The sequence below is a fragment of the Oncorhynchus masou genome, chromosome 11, assembly GCF_036934945.1.
Source record: "Oncorhynchus masou masou isolate Uvic2021 chromosome 11, UVic_Omas_1.1, whole genome shotgun sequence".
NCBI classification, from domain to species: domain Eukaryota; kingdom Metazoa; phylum Chordata; class Actinopteri; order Salmoniformes; family Salmonidae; genus Oncorhynchus; species Oncorhynchus masou.
The window spans coordinates 12033886-12055882 of record NC_088222.1 but is presented as its reverse complement, the minus strand read 5'-3'; the positions used below and the strand labels follow the sequence as shown (position 1 = coordinate 12055882).

Below are 21997 nucleotides of genomic sequence, written 5' to 3'. Positions count from 1 at the left end.
TGCTCTCCATCCAACCTCACTGAGCTCGAGCTGTTTTAAAAGGAGGAATGGGAAAAAATGTCAGTCTCTCGATGTGCAAAACTGATAGAGACATACCCCAAGCGACTTACAGCTGTAATCGCAGCAAAAGGTGGCGCTACAAAGTATTAACTTAAGGGGGCTGAATAATTTTGCACGCCAAATTTTTTAGTTTTTGATTTGTTAAAAAAGTTTGAAATATCCAATAAATGTCCTCCACTTCATGATTGTGTCCCACTTGTTGATTCTTCACAAAAAAATACAGTTTTATATCTTTATGTTTGAAGCCTGAAATGTGGCAAAAGGTCGCAAAGTTCAAGGGGGCCGAATACTTTCGCAAGGCACTGTACATATTTTATATATTTATATAAAGATACATATAATTATTAACGGAAAGATTGATTCAAGTTTTACACTGGTCTCTTTTTTTCTTCTTTCTTTCCCACAGGCCACTGCTTCGAAACAGACTTTTCCAGCTCGAACCAAATGCCATACAACAAGTCAACAAACCAGTCCAACAAGTCAGCAAACCAGTTATTCCAGTGTAAGATCTGTGTCCGTTACTTTAGATCCAAATCTCTCTTGAGTAAACACACCAAGAAGGTACATGGAGCCACACTAAGTGGTGGGAGCTCACCAGCCTCCCAGGCGTCCAAACAGTCCAACTACAACATCCTTATCCACGATAGTCTTGGGAAAGTGTTCTCCTGCCAGTATTGTACATACAAGTCTCCACGCAAAGCCAGGATCCTGAAACACCAAAAGGTGTATCATAAAGGGAAACTTAATCTGGACCCCCCAGAATCTCCGTCTGAGGCTGTTGAAGAATCTGAGGCATTGTCGTCTGAGGAACCCAGTGAGGAACTAGAAGAGGATGTGGTGGAACGTGGCATCTTGGAGTCCATGGTTAAACCTCTGGGAACGTCCAAGGGGAACCAGGCTCTTCGTGGTGAATGGTGTGATAACATGATGAAAAACAACAACATGGCGAAAAGGATCTCAGCCATCCACCCAGGTGGAGAAGGAGAGGGAAGCGCAGGCTCCTCTAAATCGGATTCCCCCTCTTCCCCAAGAAGCCCTCCTAACTCCAATATGGTGTCCAATGACCAGAGTGTTAATGAAGGCTCCTCAGTAGCCAACTGCTCAGTTTTCAAGCTCAGCAAGACCGCCTCTGGGATATCACCCTATCAGTATTCACAGATCCAATCGGTAGCGCCCAACAGCACAGGATCCTCCATTTTGTCTGAAAGGTCCACCTTTGTGATGTCTGATGTCTCCAACTCTGCCATAGAGATGGATTCAAGCATGCTGGATGACCCTAGGAGCACCTCTGAAGACGACGACGAACTGGGTGACGAGGATGACCCCAAATACACCGACCCGTTGTCAGCCGGTGATTCTGCTAAGCAGCTTCTGTCTGAGGAAGATAACAAGATGCTGGAGACTAAAGGGATACCGTTCAGAAGGTACATGAACAGGTTCCAATGTCCCTTCTGCTCTTTCCTCACCATGCATCGTAGAAGCATCTCCCGTCACATCGAGAACATACACCTGTCTGGTAAGACTACAGTGTACAAGTGTGACGTGTGCCCCTTCATCTGCACCAGCCCTCTCAAGTTAGGCACGCACAAGCAAAGCCACTCCTTAGACTGGGACACCATGGACTTGACCAGTGAAAGCCCAGGTCCTCAGAACGAGACTCCAGAACCAGTGAACGGAGGAAATGTTGCTGCTTCCAAAGTTAATGGGAAAAAGCTAAACAGTGTGGTAAATGACCTTAATCAGCAGAACCCTCACCGTTGTACTCTTTGTAGCTTCTCGACCACCACCCTGAAAGGTCTGAGGGTCCACCAGCAACACAAACACTCCTACTGTGATGAAATGCAAGCTGTCGTTCTGGAGGAGTCAGCAAATGAGCAGCAGGACACTGAATTAGAAACTCTCTCCAATTCTCAGAGCTTTGTACAAAAAACCCAGACTTCGATTCTTGGACTTGGATCCAAAAAGCACTTAACCGGGAAAACAGCAAGAAAGTCCATCAACGACCTACCTTTGGATCTGTCTCCAGTCAAAAAGAGAACTAGGATTGATGAAATCGCCAACAACCTTCAGAGTAAGATCAGTCAACAACAGGAGGATATGGTGATTAATCTGGAAGAAATTGATGATGAAGAGGAAGGAGAGCTCAACATTGATGAAGATGCGGGCAGAGACAAGGAGGAGAATGACAGCGATAGTAAAAATCATGGCTACGTTTACAACAAGCTTTACGAAGGCCGGGTGGGGAAAAGAAAAAGAACTCTTACGTCAAAGCTAAGAAACATTCCCATTGCGCTGACACTCTCTGAGGATGAGGACAACGACTCTGCTGATCCTAAAGCTGATCTCCAGGACCAGAGCAGCCAAGACAGCCGGGACACTTCTTTCCATGAAAACCTGGACTATTCAGAGGTCTCTGGGGTCGCACGCTTCTATTGCAAGCACTGTGACTACCACAACAAGTCAGCCCGCAGTGTAAGCACCCACTACCAGAGAATGCACCCTTATATCAAGTTTAGCTTTAGATACATCCTCGACCCCGAGGATCAGAGCGCAGTCTTCCGTTGCCTGGAGTGCTTCATCGAATACACCAACTTCAACGATCTTCACGATCACTACATGGATCACCACCCAGAAGCCAGCAATGTGCTGAACTTCAACCAGCCAGATCTGGTGTACATGTGCCGCTTCTGTTCGTACACAAGTCCAAACGTCAGGAGCTTGATGCCACATTACCAAAGAATGCACCCTGAAGTGAAAATAAACAACGCTATGATCTTCTCAAGCTATGTGGTGGAACAGCAACACAAGGGTGCAGAATCTCAAACTCTGAGAGAAATATTAAACTCCGGTCCCAAGAGTTTCACCTGTAGCTCTTCCACTTCCACGCCCAAGTCCTCATCCAGTCCTGCCCACAAAAATGCTGCAAAGACGCAAGATACAACTGCAGAGACGGAAGCCCTGAAAGAGGGTTGTAACGTTGTGGTGTATGACTGTGAAGTATGCTCCTTTGCTAGCCCGAACATGCACTCTGTTCTAGTTCACTATCAGAAGAAGCACCCAGAGCAGAAGGCCTCGTATTTCCGCATTCAGAAAACTATGAGGGTTATTACAGTTGATAGGCCACTGTCAGCAGGCAGCTCTTCCTACAATGTCAACATGCCCACCCCTGTGAAGTCATCCAGCGCCACAATGCCATTTGGTACAGATGAGGAGATCTACTACTGTAAACATTGTGTTTACAGCAACCGCTCTGTTGTGGGTGTTCTTGTCCATTATCAAAAGAGACATCCAGAAATAAAAGTGACAGCGAAATACATCAAGCATGCCACTCCCACCCCTGGGTTGATGAAACTAATGGATGAGCTACAGATTGCACCTCCAAAGCAGTTCCTCAAACAGTTCAACAACAACGGATTCGATGGATCCAGTAATTCCCACGGTAGGGTTGGCACAGAGAAGGGAGAAGCAGAGATGCTCTTCTTCTGTCAGCACTGTGACTATGGGAACCGCACTGTAAAAGGAGTGCTGATTCACTACCAAAAGAAGCACAGGGACGCAAAGTCGAATGCTGACCTTGTACGCCGGCACACTGCAGTGGTCCGCAGTCAACGAGAGCGAGCTCAGATGGGCCAGTCAGGCACTGCAGCCTCTGCCATTGCTCCTGCTGCTCCTGCTGAGATAGAGACGTCCTCCGAAACCCTTCGCTCATTGAAGTGCAGGCACTGCTCTTATACATCTCCATACGTGTATGCCTTGAAGAAGCACCTGAAGAAGGATCATCCTACTGTGAAGGCCACAGCCATGACCATTTTACACTGGGCGTACCAAGATGGCATCCTGGAGGCTGGTTACCACTGTGAGTGGTGCATCTATTCCCACGGAGAACCCAACGGGCTGCTCTTGCATTACCAAAGACGGCACCCAGAGCACAACGTTGACTACACATACATGGCCAGCAAGCTGTGGGCAGGGCCTGATACTAGTGCCTCCCAGCCGGGAGGGAACGCTGGGGACACTAAGCACTACCAATGCAGAGATTGTGCCTTCGAGGCTTGTTCCATCTGGGATATCACCAACCACTACCAAGCTGTCCACCCTTGGGCTGTCAAAGGAGATGAGTCTGTGCTACTGGACATCATCAAAGGTCAAAGGTCCCAAGTGACACTCCACCCATCGATGGCTAAAGGACCACCTTTCACTTTTCTTCCGACTGAGCACGATGAAGGCTCACTGGATATCCCTACGCCACCTCAAGAACACCTCCAACACCATCCCAGGCTCTCCCACACAAGCAGCTCTATCTCAAACAGCCCGTACCAGTGCACTGTATGTCTGTCTGAGTATAACAGCCTACATGGACTTCTGACACACTATGGCAAGAAACACCCAGGCATGAAAGTCAAGGCGGCAGACTTCGCACAGGAAGCTGATATCAATCCAAGTTCGGTTTACAAGTGCCGCCACTGTCCGTATGTGAACTCACGCATCCATGGAGTTCTCACTCATTACCAGAAGAGGCATCCGTTGGTGAAGGTCACCGCGGAGGACTTCTCAGATGATATAGAGCAGGTTAAAGATATAACTGAAGTGGATGACAAGTGCAAAACCCAAAGACAGGGCTATGGTGCGTACAGGTGCAAAATGTGTCCTTACACTCATGGGACATTGGAGAAACTGAAAATTCACTACGAGAAATATCACAATCAGCCAGCTTCAGATATGTTCAAGACTCCCCACATGCAATATTCCACAGTGAAAGATGAGCCGGTGGCTGAATGCAGTGCCACGAGTCTATCGTCAGAGGTACAAGAGGTCAGCGAATTCGAACTCGCTCTCACCCAGTTCCCCATCAACAAAGGAGAGGCCCATGCTGTGTTTAGGTGTCAGCTCTGCAAGTACTTCTGCTCGACCAGAAAAGGCATAGCCCGACACTACCGCATCAAACACAACAATGTCAGAGCTCAGCCGGAAGGCAAGAACAATGTCTTCAAGTGTGCTCTCTGTTCGTACACCAATCCTATTCGCAAAGGCCTGGCGGCTCACTATCAGAAGCGTCATGACATTGATGCCTACTACACACATTGCCTGGCAGCCTCCAAGACGTTGACGGAGAAGCCCAGTAAAGTGGTGGTGCCCTTGGCGTCGGAGGCGGAAGGGTCGGAGCTGACCGAGGAGTTACGATTGGCCGTGGAGAGGAGAAAGTGTTCGCTCTGTGCTTTCCAGGCCTTCAGCAGGAAGAGCATAGTCTCCCACTACATCAAACGCCATCCAGGAGTCTTCCCCAAACGGCAACACTCCAGCAAACTCGGACGCTACTTCACTGTACTCTATGCCAAAGAACCCGAACCTATCGAAGAGGTGAACAAAGTGGTGGAGGTTGAACCGAAGCCCGAGCCAGAGGGAGAGGTTGCCGAGTGGCTGCCGTTCAAGTGTCTAAAATGCTTCCAGCTATCCTTCAGCACGGTCGATCTGCTCTCCATGCACTACAACGACCATCACAGTGGCAAGGACCTGAAGCGGGACTTCGTCATCCACCCCAGCCTTATGGAGGATGGGACGGAGACAGAGCTCTATCAGTGTGCCCACTGTGAGCTGAAATTCCTGGGCCTTCCTCTCCTCAGCACTCACCTGATGAATCATAACGAGGAGTTCCAGAAGCGGGCGATGAGGCAGGAGAGGAGGAGGCAGCTCCTTAGCAAGCAGAAGGCATCTGAGCCACCGGAGACTAAGACTGAGAAGGTGAGTTGTACAGTTCAAGGACAAGTTGTTTATCATCTCAGTAAAATACCTGATGTGGTCAGAGTCGAATGAGATGAGGCATAATAAGCAAGACTATAGGGAGCGTTTATCTTAACTCTGCATTGTTGGAAAAGGACTCGTAAGTAAGCATTTCACTGTTAGTCTAAAATGGAATGGCTAAAATAGCAATGTTACCCATAGTAATATGTTTCCCCTTTCTTTTAGCTGGTGAACAGTGCTGACAAAGCTCCGATCGGCTACAGGTGTAACTTCTGTGTGGAGGTCCACCCCACTCTCAGAGCCATCTGTAACCACCTGAGGAAACACGTCCAGTACGGGGAGGTCAAGGAGGGCCATGTCAAGGTAATGATGATCACATAGCCAAGGGTTTGGTAACATACGGGTGTCACACATACTCTTGACAAGTCTTACGGTGAATTATAACTGCATCATAATGCCTTCCACCTGCAGCTGCAGGCCCTAAGTATAGTTTTTTTTATCAGTATTCAGTCACTAGTTCATTTAGACTGTAGAGTTAGTAGGTTTATTGCTTATATAAATGCTTTATATGCATATTATTAATGTACGTGCATTAAGGTGGTTAAATACATTCTTACAAATAGAAGTATAATTTATTATTATGCGTGTTTTCATCCCATAACACATTTTAGCCCTTTACCTCTCATTAAAACATGATCTCAGCTGAACCTGAAAGGGTACTTCTGAATCTGCTTTTTAAATGATTTAAAATTACCCTAAAACTTATCTCTAAAAGCCACTGTGTCCCCCGTGTTCTTCGGTTCAGAGTCCGTCATGACTTCTGACTCCTAGTCCTCAGAGACCCCTTGCTGAGGTCGGTTTTTAGGGGGCAGCAGGGTTCTGTTTTCAGTTTTGTTTATTGCAACGGAGGCCCCTGGGTAGACAGTCTGTCAACTTCCCCTGGAGAAAACAAGTGAGGTAGTCTCTCCCGTTGCAGGGCAGGCAGCCACCTAGGTAGACAGTGTCAACTTCCCCTGGAGAAAACAAGTGAGGTAGTCTCTCCTGTTGTAGGGCAGGCAGCCACCTAGGTAGACAGTGTCAACTTCCCCTGGAGAAAACAAGTGAGGTAGTCCCTCCCGTTGCAGGGCAGGCAGCCACCTAGGTAGACAGTGTCAACTTCCCCTGGAGAAAACAAGTGAGGTAGTCTCTCCCGTTGTAGGGCAGGCAGCCACCTAGGTAGACAGTGTCAACTTCCCCTGGAGAAAACAAGTGAGGTAGTCCCTCCCGTTGTAGGGCAGGCAGCCACCTAGGTAGACAGTGTCAACTTCCCCTGGAGAAAACAAGTGAGGTAGTCTCTCCTGTTGTAGAGCAGGCAGCCACCTAGGTAGACAGTGTCAACTTCCCCTGGAGAAAACAAGTGAGGTAGTCTCTCCCGTTGCAGGGCAGGCAGCCACCTAGGTAGACAGTGTCAACTTCCCCTGGAGAAAACAAGTGAGGTAGTCTCTCCCGTTGCAGGGCAGGCAGCCACCTAGGTAGACAGTGTCAACTTCCCCTGGAGAAAACAAGTGAGGTAGTCTCTCCTGTTGTAGGGCAGGCAGCCACCTAGGTAGACAGTGTCAACTTCCCCTGGAGAAAACAAGTGAGGTAGTCTCTCCCGTTGCAGGGCAGGCAGCCACCTAGGTAGACAGTGTCAACTTCCCCTGGAGAAAACAAGTGAGGTAGTCTCTCCTGTTGTAGGGCAGGCAGCCACCTAGGTAGACAGTGTCAACTTCCCCTGGAGAAAACAAGTGAGGTAGTCTCTCCCGTTGTAGGGCAGGCAGCCACCTAGGTAGACAGTGTCAACTTCCCCTGGAGAAAACAAGTGAGGTAGTCCCTCCCGTTGCAGGGCAGGCAGCCACCTAGGTAGACAGTGTCAACTTCCCCTGGAGAAAACAAGTGAGGTAGTCTCTCCTGTTGTAGGGCAGGCAGCCACCTAGGTAGACAGTGTCAACTTCCCCTGGAGAAAACAAGTGAGGTAGTCCCTCCCGTTGCAGGGCAGGCAGGGGAAAAAGAAGCCATAACTTTGAGTGCATCGGATAACCGCTTGGACATTAGTATTCCACTGAGCTTGCCAGGGACTTGGCAAAGGGACGACAGGCCTGAAGATTTAAAGCCTCACCCAAAAAGGAAGCCAAATGAATGCCTGGTTGATTCTGCGGGCCATGCCACTCCAGGCCGTTGTAATGCTGTATACGGAAGATGGCATGGTTGAAGTCCGGTCAGAGAGAGAGCGGAAGAAGCCATCTCCATGATAGCACCAACTATTAGGACTAGAAAACTAAACCACTCTGGAAATTTGCCCCCAACTAAGTGTGGTGGAAATATTTTGGATATGAAGAGAAAGTCAATCAGAGAAATACAGCTTATAGCAAATATTTACACTGCATATTTGTTTCATATGAACATCTAGGCTATTACATGTTTCTGTACTAGTTTGTACTAGATCTCTTGCCATTTACATTGGCCCTGGCCCGTCCCCAAGCTCTCCCAGAGGGTGGGTGAGAATAGGCTGACGATGCAAGGCTGGCCAGCTCTGCGGACGCCCATCTTATTTATGGTCCTATGAAGTGCGGGGTCAGGTCCTTGAGCAGAAATAGTGAGCTTCCTGTAGGCCATAAAAAGCCACGTTGGTTGTCTGTTGGCCGTCATGTCAGTGTGAGAGAGCGAGAGAGAGAGAGAGAGAGAGAGAGAGAGAGTTTGCGAGGGGCCTAGGACAGAAAACACTTTGTGCTGCCTTTCCCAGATCAAGGAAGTGGGACATGCAGACCAGGACAGACCGTGGTCTTATTCATTAGGCGCCAAACAACGGAAGACGGACTGAAACCGGGAGGGACTACATGGACTTGCCCAGTCAGAAATACTCATTTCTGTTTCCTGTTGCAAAGCATTTAAAACTCTTTTTCTTTCAATGAGCCATTGAATATGTCTCAGGCTGTGGTCTCTGGTCGCCTGGTCTCTGTCGTGGCGTCTTCAAGGTTAATGTCCACATAATCAACTACAGTCACAGGAGGGCAAAGTTAGTTCACTTTGGCTAATAATGAGGAAGGTCTGTTAAAAAACAGATCCTACTTTAACCATCACCAACTGTCAGATTAAAGAAACCACACAGAAGACCTGGTTAGTGTTAATGGTAACAGCAGTAGTAAGAATTTAGTAGTTCATTATGTAGACCTTGGGAATTGGCTCCACTTTCACAGGGCGTTTTAAACGTTGACTAGAAAAACCAATCAGTGTCTTAAAGCCCTACTTTTACACCTAAATCATTTTGCTGTTCTCTACGGTATGTCTAATTTACTGTTCTCTACCGTATGTCTAATTTACTGTTCTCTACTGTATGTCTAATTTACTGTTCTCTACCGTATGTCTAATTTACTGTTCTCTACGGTATGTCTAATTTACTGTTCTCTACGGTATGTCTAATTTACTGTTCTCTACAGTATGTCTAATTTACTGTTCTCTACGGTATGTCTAATTTACTGTTCTCTACTGTATGTCTAATTTACTGTTCTCTACTGTATGTCTAATTTACTGTTCTCTACAGTATGTCTAATTTACTGTTCACTACGGTATGTCTAATTTACTGTTCTCTACGGTATGTCTAATTTACTGTTCTCTACGGTATGTCTAATTTACTGTTCTCTACAGTATGTCTAATTTACTGTCCTCTACCGTATGTCTAATTTACTGTTCTCTACGGTATGTCTAATTTACTGTTCTCTACGGCATGTCTAATTTACTGTTCTCTACGGCATGTCTAATTTACTGTTCTCTACGGTATGTCTAATTTACTGTTCTCTATGGTATGTCTAATTTGCTGTTCTCTACAGTATGTCTAATTTACTGTTCTCTACGGCATGGCTAATTTACTGTTCACTACAGCAGGGCTAGGCAATGGGCGGCCCGCGGACCAAAGCTGGCCTGCAAGTGATTGTTTTTGGCTTGCAAAGGTTTTATAAAAAAACAAACAAAAAAATATTTGGTCAAAAAGGACCAGGAATTCAGCAAGAAATGTGTTTAATTTAGGAAATATATGTCCACAAATGAAAAAAGAGACTTATGCGATCGTGTATCAATGTAGTCAAGGTAGGAAATAATTGTTCTTTTCACATACAATATCGTTTTGAGCTTAGTTGCGGTCAATTTGCAGTGTAAAAATGTTTATGATTATGTTCCTGGCCCCTGACCATCCACTCCGACAAAGACAGGCCCATGGCTGAATCTAATTGGCTATCCCTGCTCTACAGTATGTCCATGACAGTAGGGAGGTTATTCGAATTTAACTTCAATCACAGCTAGCAATATTGGTTTAAATCAAATTCAGGAATCACATAACATATTCGACCATGATGGTGTGACTGACTAGGCTCAATCTCAAGTTCTGTACGCACCAGGAGACTGTTAACCCAGTGAGCCAAAGCCTAAAGCAAGGTTAGTTTGGTAGAATGAACAGTTTGGAGTACATTAGTCAGGACGACCTGTTAACTGCCAAAGCATATGGAAATTCTAAATAAATATAGCTGCTATAATGCTGTTCTCCCTCTGTCCTTCACCTCAGCAGGAAGTCACAGATGTACCATTGTCCACCATCCCGGGAGAGAACAGCATCACCAACGGAGAGGTGGAAGAGGTGACCGACAACTCCATCATGGAGACATCCCCCAAGGACATGACGATGGTCGTCGGGGATGCGGTTGCCATAGAAACGACGGAGATGGCAGTTGGAGAGGGGGTTGGAGGAGTTGCGCCCGTCGGCCAGCAGGTGAAGGAGAGACTTGTTGGGGGACACCCGTGTGCTCAGTGCGACCGCGTCTTCATGTCGATGCAGGGGCTGAGGTCCCACGAGAGGAGCCACTCAGCCATGGCCATGTTCACCAGAGAGGACAAGTACAGCTGCCAGTATTGCCAGTTTGTCTCCCCCTTCAGACACAAGTAAGAGGACATAATATAGACTTAAAGAGATAATATAAATGATTGATTCACTGCTTGTCACACACACACACACCAAAGGGCATACAGTAGATGTATATATCAGAGGCATTCTGGGATTTGGAAGTTCACTTTCGTAGGCCCTCTGAATTGTTTAAGTTTGAGTGTGTTGCTGTTTCGATGAATAGTGTCCTCTAATGTCTTGGTGTGTGTGTGGCTGTGTTCTGTATGGCGTTTACTCTACTGCACCTGTCTCCTTAGTTGTGATTTATTTCAACATTCTTTCTGGATGGAATGGAGCCTAAGTGCCAGTCTGTTGGCGATTGACAATGACAGCGATAGAGAAGGAAAGAGCACAAACAGATCTGGCACCAGGCTAGATGAAACACACATTGCCTCCCAATCTCACTCCAGTCCACTCCAGTGAGACACTGCAGGCATGGCAGTCATTTTGATTTTAATGTGTCTTCTTATCCAAAGCTGAAAGACTTCATCTTTGTTGAGCTCCATTGTGTAATCCCACTGTACTGCATGTGCCCTGACCCAGAAAGGAAATGCGTTCCCGTGCCACCCAAGAGGCTTGGATGAAAACACACTAATATTCCCCAGATACGTTCTATGTGGTTTGCAGTCAGACACAAAGAGATACACTAGGGATACAGGGACTGTGGTAGATGTTTTCCCCTACGGCCTCTGCTCAATAGTCATTGGAAATTGTGGTTTTGAAAAGGGAAGCAATATGAAAACAGATTCCCTCTGCTTCCCTGAAAGCATTCTGTTGTGATGTGTTGGAACATGTGTGAAGATATTTCTTTCTCTATATCTCTCTTTGTCTCCCTCTCTGTCTCTTCGCTGTCTGTCTCCTCTCTCTCTAACCCTCTTCCTCCTACTTCCTCTCTGTCTCCATCTCTTCAGTCTGGACAGACACGTGCAGTCCCACCATGGGCACCACAAGCCTTTCAGATGCAAGCTCTGTCCCTTTAAGTCTGCCTACCTGAGTCGCCTGAAGAGTCACCTACACAAAGCACACGCAGGTAGAAAACAACCACAACACACCTCACTGAGCTCTATACAACTACCTGAAACGGACAGTGTTCATGGGGGGGTCCGAAATAGAACTCTATTTCCTATACACCCACGTAAAGAAATACTATATTATACTATGGTGTAAATACTGTTTTTGCAGACAAAAATCTGCAAGAACACTACAGTGAATGCTGTATTATACTGTAGTATTTACTGTAGAATACTGTATGATATTGTAGTATTTACAGTTAACTATAGTATACATTCTGTAGTAAAAGAAAACTAGTATATACTGTTATAATTACTGAGGCGTTTTTGTGGACTGTACTATACTGTAGTATTTACTGTAGTGTTTTTGTGGACTGTACTATACTGTAGTATTTACTGTAGTGTTTTTGTGGACTGTACTTTACTGTAGCGTTTTTGTGGACTGTACTTTACTGTAGTATTTACTGTAGCGTTTTTGTGGACTGTACTATACTGTAGTATTTTCTGTAGTATTTTTGTGGACTGTACTATACTGTAGTATTTACTGTAGTGTTTTTGTGGACTGTGCTATACTGTAGTATTTACTGTAGTGTTTTTGTGGACTGTACTATACTGTAGTATTTACTGTAGTGTTTTTGTGGACTGTGCTATACTGTAGTATTTACTGTAGCGTTTTTGTGGACTGTACTATACTGTAGTATTTACTGTAGTGTTTTTTGGGCTGTACTGTAGTATTTACTGTAGTGGTTTTGTGGACTGTGCTATACTGTAGTGTTTTTGTGGACTGTACTATACTGTAGTATTTACTGTAGTGTTTTTGTGGACTGTACTATACTGTAGTATTTACTGTAGTGTTTTTGTGGACTGTACTTTACTGTAGCGTTTTTGTGGACTGTACTTTACTGTAGTATTTACTGTAGCGTTTTTGTGGACTGTACTATACTGTAGTATTTTCTGTAGTATTTTTGTGGACTGTACTATACTGTAGTATTTACTGTAGTGTTTTTGTGGACTGTGCTATACTGTAGTATTTACTGTAGTGTTTTTGTGGACTGTACTATACTGTAGTATTTACTGTAGTGTTTTTGTGGACTGTGCTATACTGTAGTATTTACTGTAGCGTTTTTGTGGACTGTACTATACTGTAGTATTTACTGTAGTGTTTTTTGGGCTGTACTGTAGTATTTACTGTAGTGGTTTTGTGGACTGTGCTATACTGTAGTGTTTTTGTGGACTGTACTATACTGTAGTATTTACTGTAGTGTTTTTGTGGATTGTACTTTACTGTAGTATTTACTGTAGTGTTTTTGTGGACTGTACTTTACTGTAGTATTTACTGTAGTGTTTTTGCTGTATTATACTGTAGCATTTACTGTAGTGTTTTGTGGACTGTACTGTAGTATTTACTGTAGTGTTTTTGTGGACTGTACTTTACTGTAGTATTTACTGTAGCGTTTTTGTGGACTGTACTATACTGTAGTATTAACTGTAGCGTTTTTGTGGACTGTACTGTAGTATTTACTGTAGCATTTTTGTGGACTGTAGTATTTTTGTGGACTGTACTATACTGTAGGATTTACTGTAGTGTTTTTGTGGACTGTACTATACTGTATTATTTACTGTAGCGTTTTTGTGGACTGTACTATACTGTAGTATTTACTGTAGTGTTTTTGTGGACTGTACTGTAGTATTTACTGCAGTGTTTTTGTGGACTACTATACTGTAGTATTTACTGTAGTGGTTTTGTGGACTGTACTATACTGTAGTATTTACTGTAGTGTTTTTGTGGACTGTACTTTACTTTAGTATTTACTGTAGTGTTTTTGTGGACTGTACCTTACTGTAGTATTTACTGTGGTGTTTTTGTGGATTGTACTTTACTGTAGTATTTACTGTAGCGTTTTTGTGGACTGTACTATACTGTAGGATTTACTGTAGTGTTTTTGTGGACTGTACTATACTGTATTTACTGTAGCGTTTTTGTGGACTGTACTATACTGTAGTATTTACTGTAGTGTTTTTGTGGACTGTACTGTAGTATTTACTGCAGTGTTTTTGTGGACTACTATACTGTAGTATTTACTGTAGTGGTTTTGTGGACTGTACTATACTGTAGTATTTACTGTAGTGTTTTTGTGGACTGTACTTTACTTTAGTATTTACTGTAGTGTTTTTGTGGACTGTACCTTACTGTAGTATTTACTGTGGTGTTTTTGTGGATTGTACTTTACTGTAGTATTTACTGTAGCGTTTTTGTGGACTGTACTATACTGTAGTATTTACTGTAGTGTTTTTGTGGACTGTACTATACTGTATTTACTGTAGTGTTTTTGTGGACTGTACTATGCTGTAGTATTTACTGTAGTGTTTTTGTGGACTATAGTATTTACTGTAGTTTTTTTGTGGACTGTACTATACTGTAGTATTTACTGTAGTGATTTTGTGGACTGTACTATACTGTAGTATTTACTGTGGTGTTTTTGTGGACTGTACTTTACTGTAGTATTTACTGTAGTGTTTTTGTGGACTTTATTATACTGTAGTATTTACTGTTAGCGTTTTTGTGGACTGTACTATACTGTGGTATTTACTGTAGTGTTTTTGTGGACTATACTATACTATAGTATTTACTGTAGTATTTTTGTGGACTGTACTGTAGTATTTACTGTAGCGTTTTTGTGGACTGTAGTGCTTTTGTGGACTGTACTATACTGTAGTATTTACTGTAGTGTTTTTGTGGACTGTACTGTAGTATTTACTGCAGTGTTTTTGTGGACTGTACTATACTGTAGTATTTACTGTAGCATTTTTGTGGACTCTACTATACTATATTTACTGTCATGTTTTTGTGGACTGTACTATACTGTAGTATTTACTGTAGCGTTTTTGTGGACTGTACTATACTGTAGTATTTACTGTAGCGTTTTTGTGGACTGTACTATACTGTAGTATTTACTGTGGCGTTTTTGTGGACTGTACTATACTGTAGTATTAACTGTAGCGTTTTTGTGGACTGTACTGTAGTATTTACTGTAGCATTTTTGTGGACTGTAGTGTTTTTGTGGACTGTACTATACTGTAGTATTTACTGTAGTGTTTTTGTGAACTGTACTATACTGTAATATTTACTGCCGCGTTTTTTGTGGACTGTACTATACTGTAGTATTTACTGTAGTGTTTTTGTGGACTGTACTATACTGTAGTATTTACTGTAGTGTTTTTGTGGACTATACTATACTATAGTATTTACTGTAGAATTTTTGTGGGCTGTACTGTAGTATTTACTGTAGCGTTTTTGTGGACTGTAGTGTTTTTGTGGACTGTACTATACTGTAGTATTTACTGTAGTGTTTTTGTGGACTGTACTATACTGTAGTATTTACTGTAGTGTTTTTGTGGACTGTACTATACTGTAGTATTTACTGTAGTGTTTTTGTGGACTACTGTAGTATTTACTGCAGTGTTTTTGTGGACTGTACTATACTATAATATTTACTGTCGTGTTTTTGTGGACTGTACTATACTGTAGTATTTACTGTAGCGTTTTTGTGGACTGTACTATACTGTAGTATTTACTGTAGCGTTTTTGTGGACTGTACTATACTGTAGTATTTACTGTGGTGTTTTTGTGGACTGTACTATACTGTAGTATTAACTGTAGCGCTTTTGTGGACTGTACTGTAGTATTTACTGTAGCATTTTTGTGGACTGTAGTGTTTTTGTGGACTGTACTATACTGTAGGATTTACTGTAGTGTTTTTGTGGACTGTACTATACTGTAATATTTACTGTAGCGTTTTTGTGGACTGTACTATACTGTAGTATTTACTGTAGTGTTTTTGTGGACTGTACTATACTGTAGTATTTACTGCAGTGTTTTTGTGGACTACTATACTGTAGTATTTACTGTAGTGGTTTTGTGGACTGTACTATACTGTAGTATTTACTGTAGTGTTTTTGTGGACTGTACTATACTGTAGTATTTACTGTAGTGTTTTTGTGGACTGTACTTTACTTTAGTATTTACTGTAGTGTTTTTGTGGACTGTACTTTACTGTAGTATTTACTGTAGCGTTTTTGTGGACTGTACTATACTGTTTTTATTTACTGTAGCGTTTTTGTGGACTGTACTATACTGTAGTATATACTGTAGTGTTTTTGTTTAATTATCTTTGACATAAGGCTTTCTCCTTCAGGAAACCTACTGGAGAAATACAAAAACAGTACATTTTCCATACGCTGTAGGTAGGTAGTTAAGACTGGGATCTGAACGGATAATTCAGGGCTTCTGCTCTTTTCTATCACCTGTAGGGAACACGTTGGTATGTAGGTTTCTCACTTATGGGTGGCACAAATTATGAAATGGGGAGGGGATTTTTTTAAACCTTTATTTAACTAGGCAAGTCAGTTAAGAACAAATTATTTTTTTCAATGATGGCCTAGGAACAGTGGGTTAGCTGCCTGGTCAGGGGCAGAACGACAGATTTGAACTTTGACAGCTCAGGGATTTGAACTTGCAACCTTTCGGTTACTAGTCTGACGCTCTAACCACCAGGCTACCCTGCCGCCCCATGGTTTATGCAAAAAAGATACTGTAGTGTTTACTGTTTCTATTTTTTTTTAAAGTGTTTGCGTTTTTGCAGACTGTAGTGTTTTTGCAGACATTACTGTAGTATTTACTGCAGGCTTTTCTTAATAATACTGTAGTATTTACTATAGTATTCTACAGTATACTACAACATTCCATAGTAAGTACTGCACATGATCAAGGGATACTACAGTATGTAGTATAGTATTCTACAGTATAATACAGTTTCATATAGAATACTGTAGTATGTACTGTTGTATTCTATACTGTCCTTCACATGCAAAATAGTAGTAACTGCACATTTGGTCAAAAATGTGTTACTGACATTTTTGATACATTAAATACACGCTTTATCATGTGGACAAATATCCTACCCCCATTGTGTTGTGTTATGGACAGAATGGTGTGTCATGTTTTTAGTAACTGCAAAAACCAAGGAAACCAAGGGGGGGAGCACGCCAGTTACTGCCTTTTACCTTGGTGTCACCAATCTGCAGTGTGTACGGTCTACCTTGGTATTATTGATTCTTCTTTGCTGATACAAGTATCAAACTATATGAAACTGCCACATACAAATAAATGTATGAACACAAGTTTGTGTTTAAAAAAAAATCATAATGGAAATGTATTCCAGTGGGTGTAAGAAGCAAGAAGGCAGTAACTGCAGTCTAGGGTCAAAGGTCATGTCAGAGGTCAGAGTCAATATGAAAAATAAATAAAAAGACCTTATAGTAAGACAACAGATTTTTGGTGATCTGCCAACTCATTTGGCTGGACAATTAAAACTTTAAAGCTATTTCTCCCAGTTACACTCAATGAGTAGTTATTGCTCTTTTACTTGGTAGGGCAGCATAGTAAACTGTAGTATTTTTTTATGTGGGTAGTGCACTACCTTTACAGGGCTATGGTTAATAGGATGACAATTCAGACTCAACCCACGTGTACTGTAACATGGTATGTTATTAGCCTGCTGGTCCCAGATCTGTTCATGCTGCCAAACATGACTTAATAGGAGCTGGCTAATCAACACAAACTGATCTAGGACCAAGCTAGTGGGTTATTATTGTCCCCAGCTGTGTATTGGGGCTGTGGCCTAGTCTGAATGTATGACTTTACCAGAGCTGTTCGAGGATACTAAATCAACACTAATATCAGTAGTCTCTTAATGTTCCCTATGGGAATATCTTAAACTCAGCCTGTCATTTAGTGCAGTGAATATCTGTCATACAAGTGGCTGCGGATTTGCTCTGTGTGTGATGTTGTTGGATATTTACTCCTATAGGCTGCACTGATGCAGCCAGGGAACCAACTCCAGAACAGAGGAATAGATATGATAGCTAAGCATCACAAATGACAATGCGAGAACATAGAAGAACCATCTAAAAAACTAGACATGAATGTTGTCTCAGTTATGATTGGAAAAGAACACAGAAAGAAGAGTCAACAACAATCAACAATTGCTTCAGATAATCGACTCCAAAGCAGAGCCATTTAACATTTGATTACATGTTGAAAGTGTTCTAACATGGTCTGTTGGTGGTGGTTTTCTTCAAAACATCTTCTGTTGTTTACAGTATATTATACCTTAGCAGTGTTGAAAACTAGTTTCTGATTTGTTGGAAGGGCATTCTAGAATGGACATTAAAACCAGATTACGGGACAGTTGAAAAAGATTGGGTTTGGATTGCTGCCTTGGTAATGGATCATGTGTATGTGGTGGAATCCATTGCTTTTAGCATGTGAATGCAGCTTCTCTCGATAAGGTGCAAAAGTCATTGAAGGGCAGAGCAGTAGAAAATGAGTGTCAGCACCCCTCTTTTCAGGTCCGTTGGCTGCCAAAGGCACTGGCTCTGTCAGTCTAGCTGAAAGCTTTTGGCCTTACAATATAGTATCAAGCCAATCGATTTGCCCTTGAATAGATTCGGGGTTCTCATCATAAAAAGTGTCAAAAAAAGAAAATTGTCAGACGAGCGGCAGATTGTCGTGTTTTGAGCGACTCGGAGTCTAAAAACCGACTGGCGTGTTCGACTCCATAGTAAGTTGGACAAAGCCGCTCTCAAAAGAGAGCCGCTCTGACCAACGTTTCTGCTACTTTGCTGAAGAGAGAGAGAGTCCTTTCTTTTACACTATCATAGTTTTTTTCTTTTTAGTTGTTTTTTTTACTGTGACTTTAATGAAATTATATTTAGTGATATATTTTCATCAAACTGCAGAAGATACATTGATATGATCTTTATTTATTCTTGACACATACAGGTGTCTTTGGGTCCTTGAGAATCTCTAACGGTTACATAAAACCCTTGTTTTATTATGAGCCATTCTGACTCTGGGTTACTTTACTTGCTATTATTATTATTATTACTATTTTACAGGCGAGAACACCTATAAGTGCTTGTCCTGCCCCTTCTCCTCAATGACTATCAGCCAGCTGAAGGAGCACTCTCTGAGGGACCATGGGGAGGCCCTGACCCTCCCCAGGCTTCGTGCTGGCGCTACCACCCAGGGCCCCCAGACCAGGCCCCTCAGGCTGGGGTCAGACCCTCACCAGACACCCCTGACCTCTAACCTTGACGGTAAGAGCTCCATCTGTATTACCAAGCAGACTGAGATGGAAGACTTTTATTGATCGTAGATTGTTTTTAGTTTGATATTTTTTATAATTTTTTAACCAGGAAGGTAATTGCGATTAACATATCTTATTCAAATGAGCCCTAATTTATTCGCTGATATAACGTTTATTTTAGGGTGTTTTCATATATAGACTGGCTTGCGAAAGTATACACCCCCTTGGAATTGTTCCTAGTTTGTTGCCTTATAACCTGGAATTAAAATTGATTTTTGGGGGGTTTGTATCATTTGATTTACACAACATGCCTACCACTTTGAAGATGCAAAATATTTTTTCTTGTGAAACAAACAAGAAATAAGACAAAAAACAACATAAGCGTGCATAACGCTGATTAGTTATGAGCGTGCATAACTAATCACCCCCCCCCTCCCAAAGAGTCAATACTTTGTAGAGTCACCATTTGCAGCAATTACAGCTGCAAGTCTCTTGGGGTATGTCTCTATAAGCTTGGCACATCTAGCCACTGGGATTTTTGCCCATTCTTCAAGGCAAAACTGCTCCAGCTCCTTCAAGTTGGATGGGTTCCGCTGGTGTACAGCAATCTTTAAGTCATACCACAGATTCTCAATTGGATTGAGGTCTGGGCTTTGACTAGGCTATTCCAAGACATTTAAATGTTTCCCCTTAAACCGCTTGAATGTTGCTTTAGAATGCTTAGGGTCTTAGTCCTGCTGGAAGGTAAACCTCCGTCCCAGTCTCAAATCTCTGGAAGACTAAAGCAGGTTTCGCTCAATAATTTCCCTGTATTTAGCACCATCCTTCATTCCTTCAATTCTGGCCAGTTTCCCAGTCCCTGCCAATGAAAAACATCCCCACAGCATGATGCTGCCAACACCATGATTCACTGTGGGGATGTTGTTCTTGGGGTGATGAGAGGTGTTTGGTTTGCCACAGACATAGCATTTTCCTTGATGGCCAAAAACCTCAATTTTAGTCTCATCTGACCAGAGTACCTTCTTCTATATGTTTGGGGAGACTCCCACATGCCTTTTGGTGAATACCAAACGTGTTTGCTTATTTTTTCCTTTAAGCAATGGCTTTTTTCTGGTCACTGTTCCGTAAAGCCCAGCTCTGTGGAGTGTACAGCTTAAAGTGATCTTATGAACAGATGCTCCCATCTCCACTGTGGAGCTCCTTCGGGGTTATCTTTGGTCTCTTTGTTGCCTCTTTGATTAATGCCCTCCTTGCCTGGTCCGTGGGTTTTGGTGGGCGGCCCTCTCTTGGCAGGTTTGTTGTGGTGCATATTCTTTCCATTTTTTATAATGTGGTGCTCCCTGATCAGTACTTCTCCCTGACCTGTTTGGAGAGCTCCTTGGTCTTGGTGCCGCTTGCTTGGTGGTGTCCCTTGCTTAGTGGTGTTACAGACGCTGGGGCCTTTCAGAAGAAGTGTATATATACTGAGATCATGTGACAGATCATGTGACACTTAGATGATGTGAGTGTTTGAGGAGTGGCGAAGGTCAAGAGCCATGCATCTTCCGAAACAACGACTCTGCCAAGCCGCACTGCTTCTTAACACACTGCTCACTTAAACCAGAAGCCAGCCAATGTGTCGAAGAAAACCCCGTACAACTGTCGACCGTGTCAGCATGTATGCGCCCGGCCCGCCACAGGAGTGGCAGTCTGATGGACAAATCTGGGTTTGGTGGATGCCTAGAGAACGCTACCTGCCCCAGTGTGTGGTGCCAACTGTAAAGTTTGGTGAAGGATGGCTTTTTCTTTGCAACTCTGCCTAGAATACAGACACTGGACAAAGGAACTCTGCCTAGAAGGCCAGCATCCCGGAGTCACCTCTTCACTGTTGACATTGAGACTGATGTTTTGCATGTACTATTTAATGAAGCTGCCATTTGAGGACTTGTGAGGCATCTGTTTCTCAAACAAGACACTAATGTACTTGTCCTCTTGCTCAGTTGTGCACCGGGGCCTCCCAATCATCTTTCTATTCTGGTTAGAGCGAGTATGCACTTCTGTGAAGGGAGTAGTACACAGCGTTGTACATGATCTTCAGTTTCTTGGCAATTTCTCTCAAGGAATAGCCTTCATTTCTCAGAACATAAATAGACTGACAAGCTTCAGAAATAAGTTATTTGTTTCTGGCCATTTTGAGCCTGTAATCAAATGGAATGAACAGTTTATGAAGCTCTCCTAGCTTACACTGTAGATCACATATTGAAAACAAATAATCTGAACATTGTGTCAGTACAAAACTCTACACATATTTTAGAATTTCTTTGCATCCTTGACAATCTCTAATCAATATCCGAAAAGAGCATACGTTTCTTTTGTGCCACTATTATGAGGGGTTATGTCAGGGGAAACAGTGTTGCAGTAGTCTAGTGCGTGGTTCTGGAATAATGACGAGAACCTGGGCAGCTTTGTGTTCACATTGCCCACAAAAAAAGGGAACAGGACTGTGGAATTCAAGCTAACTGAACTCAGACCACGTGAGATGGTCTCAGTTTGGTTCACTTCGGGGGCTCTTTTGAGGGGTCTGAGTTCTGTAGGAGTGTTCACACTGCACAAAAAATTAAGCGAACCGCACTGAATTCACAAATATTGTATGAAAAGGACCAAGTGTGAAAACACCCTTTACAAAAGGCCTCAAGTAGTAGTATTAATAGGTTTTATAAGTTTAATGCAATCATGGACTGAATTGTACACAAATGTACAACACAGTTAACATCAAATAGTAAAATTCCTAAACGAACACAATATATACAGAACAATAATACTACAAACACAATATTTGGGGTTGGGTGCTGTTGACACAAATACACATTTTCAATTACAACCAGTACAAGCCTCATTCATTTCAAGTCTGTCGAGCATCATAACTCAGCAGGGCAGCCCTTTTCACCGCTAGGGGAAACACTGGGATAGGGGCTAACATATGGTCTCCTTCTGAAATCCCAGGATTCACATTGTTAGACCTGATCAAACAGAATCCACCTTTCTTTTTGTGCCCATGACTGGTTCCAGGAGGTGTTAAACTAGCATGTCAGGTGCCTGGCCCTCCAACC

At 42.9% G+C, this 21997-nt stretch overlaps 1 protein-coding gene across 4 annotated transcripts in view; it reads left to right on the top strand.

Annotated features, from left to right (window-relative positions):
- LOC135548115 (zinc finger protein 462-like) overlaps nucleotides 1-21997 on the top strand; it is a 72041-nt gene that overhangs the window by 34545 nt on the left and 15499 nt on the right. For 2 of the 4 annotated variants that reach the window (XM_064977403.1, XM_064977404.1), the window contains exons 3-7: nucleotides 467-5799; nucleotides 6025-6162; nucleotides 10373-10746; nucleotides 11659-11777; nucleotides 18718-18918. In XM_064977403.1, the coding sequence (XP_064833475.1) occupies nucleotides 467-5799; nucleotides 6025-6162; nucleotides 10373-10746; nucleotides 11659-11777; nucleotides 18718-18918 (6165 nt within the window). The remainder of the gene's footprint in view (nucleotides 1-466; nucleotides 5800-6024; nucleotides 6163-10372; nucleotides 10747-11658; nucleotides 11778-18717; nucleotides 18919-21997) is intronic. The other 2 variants (XM_064977405.1, XM_064977406.1) reach the window with 2 other exon arrangements.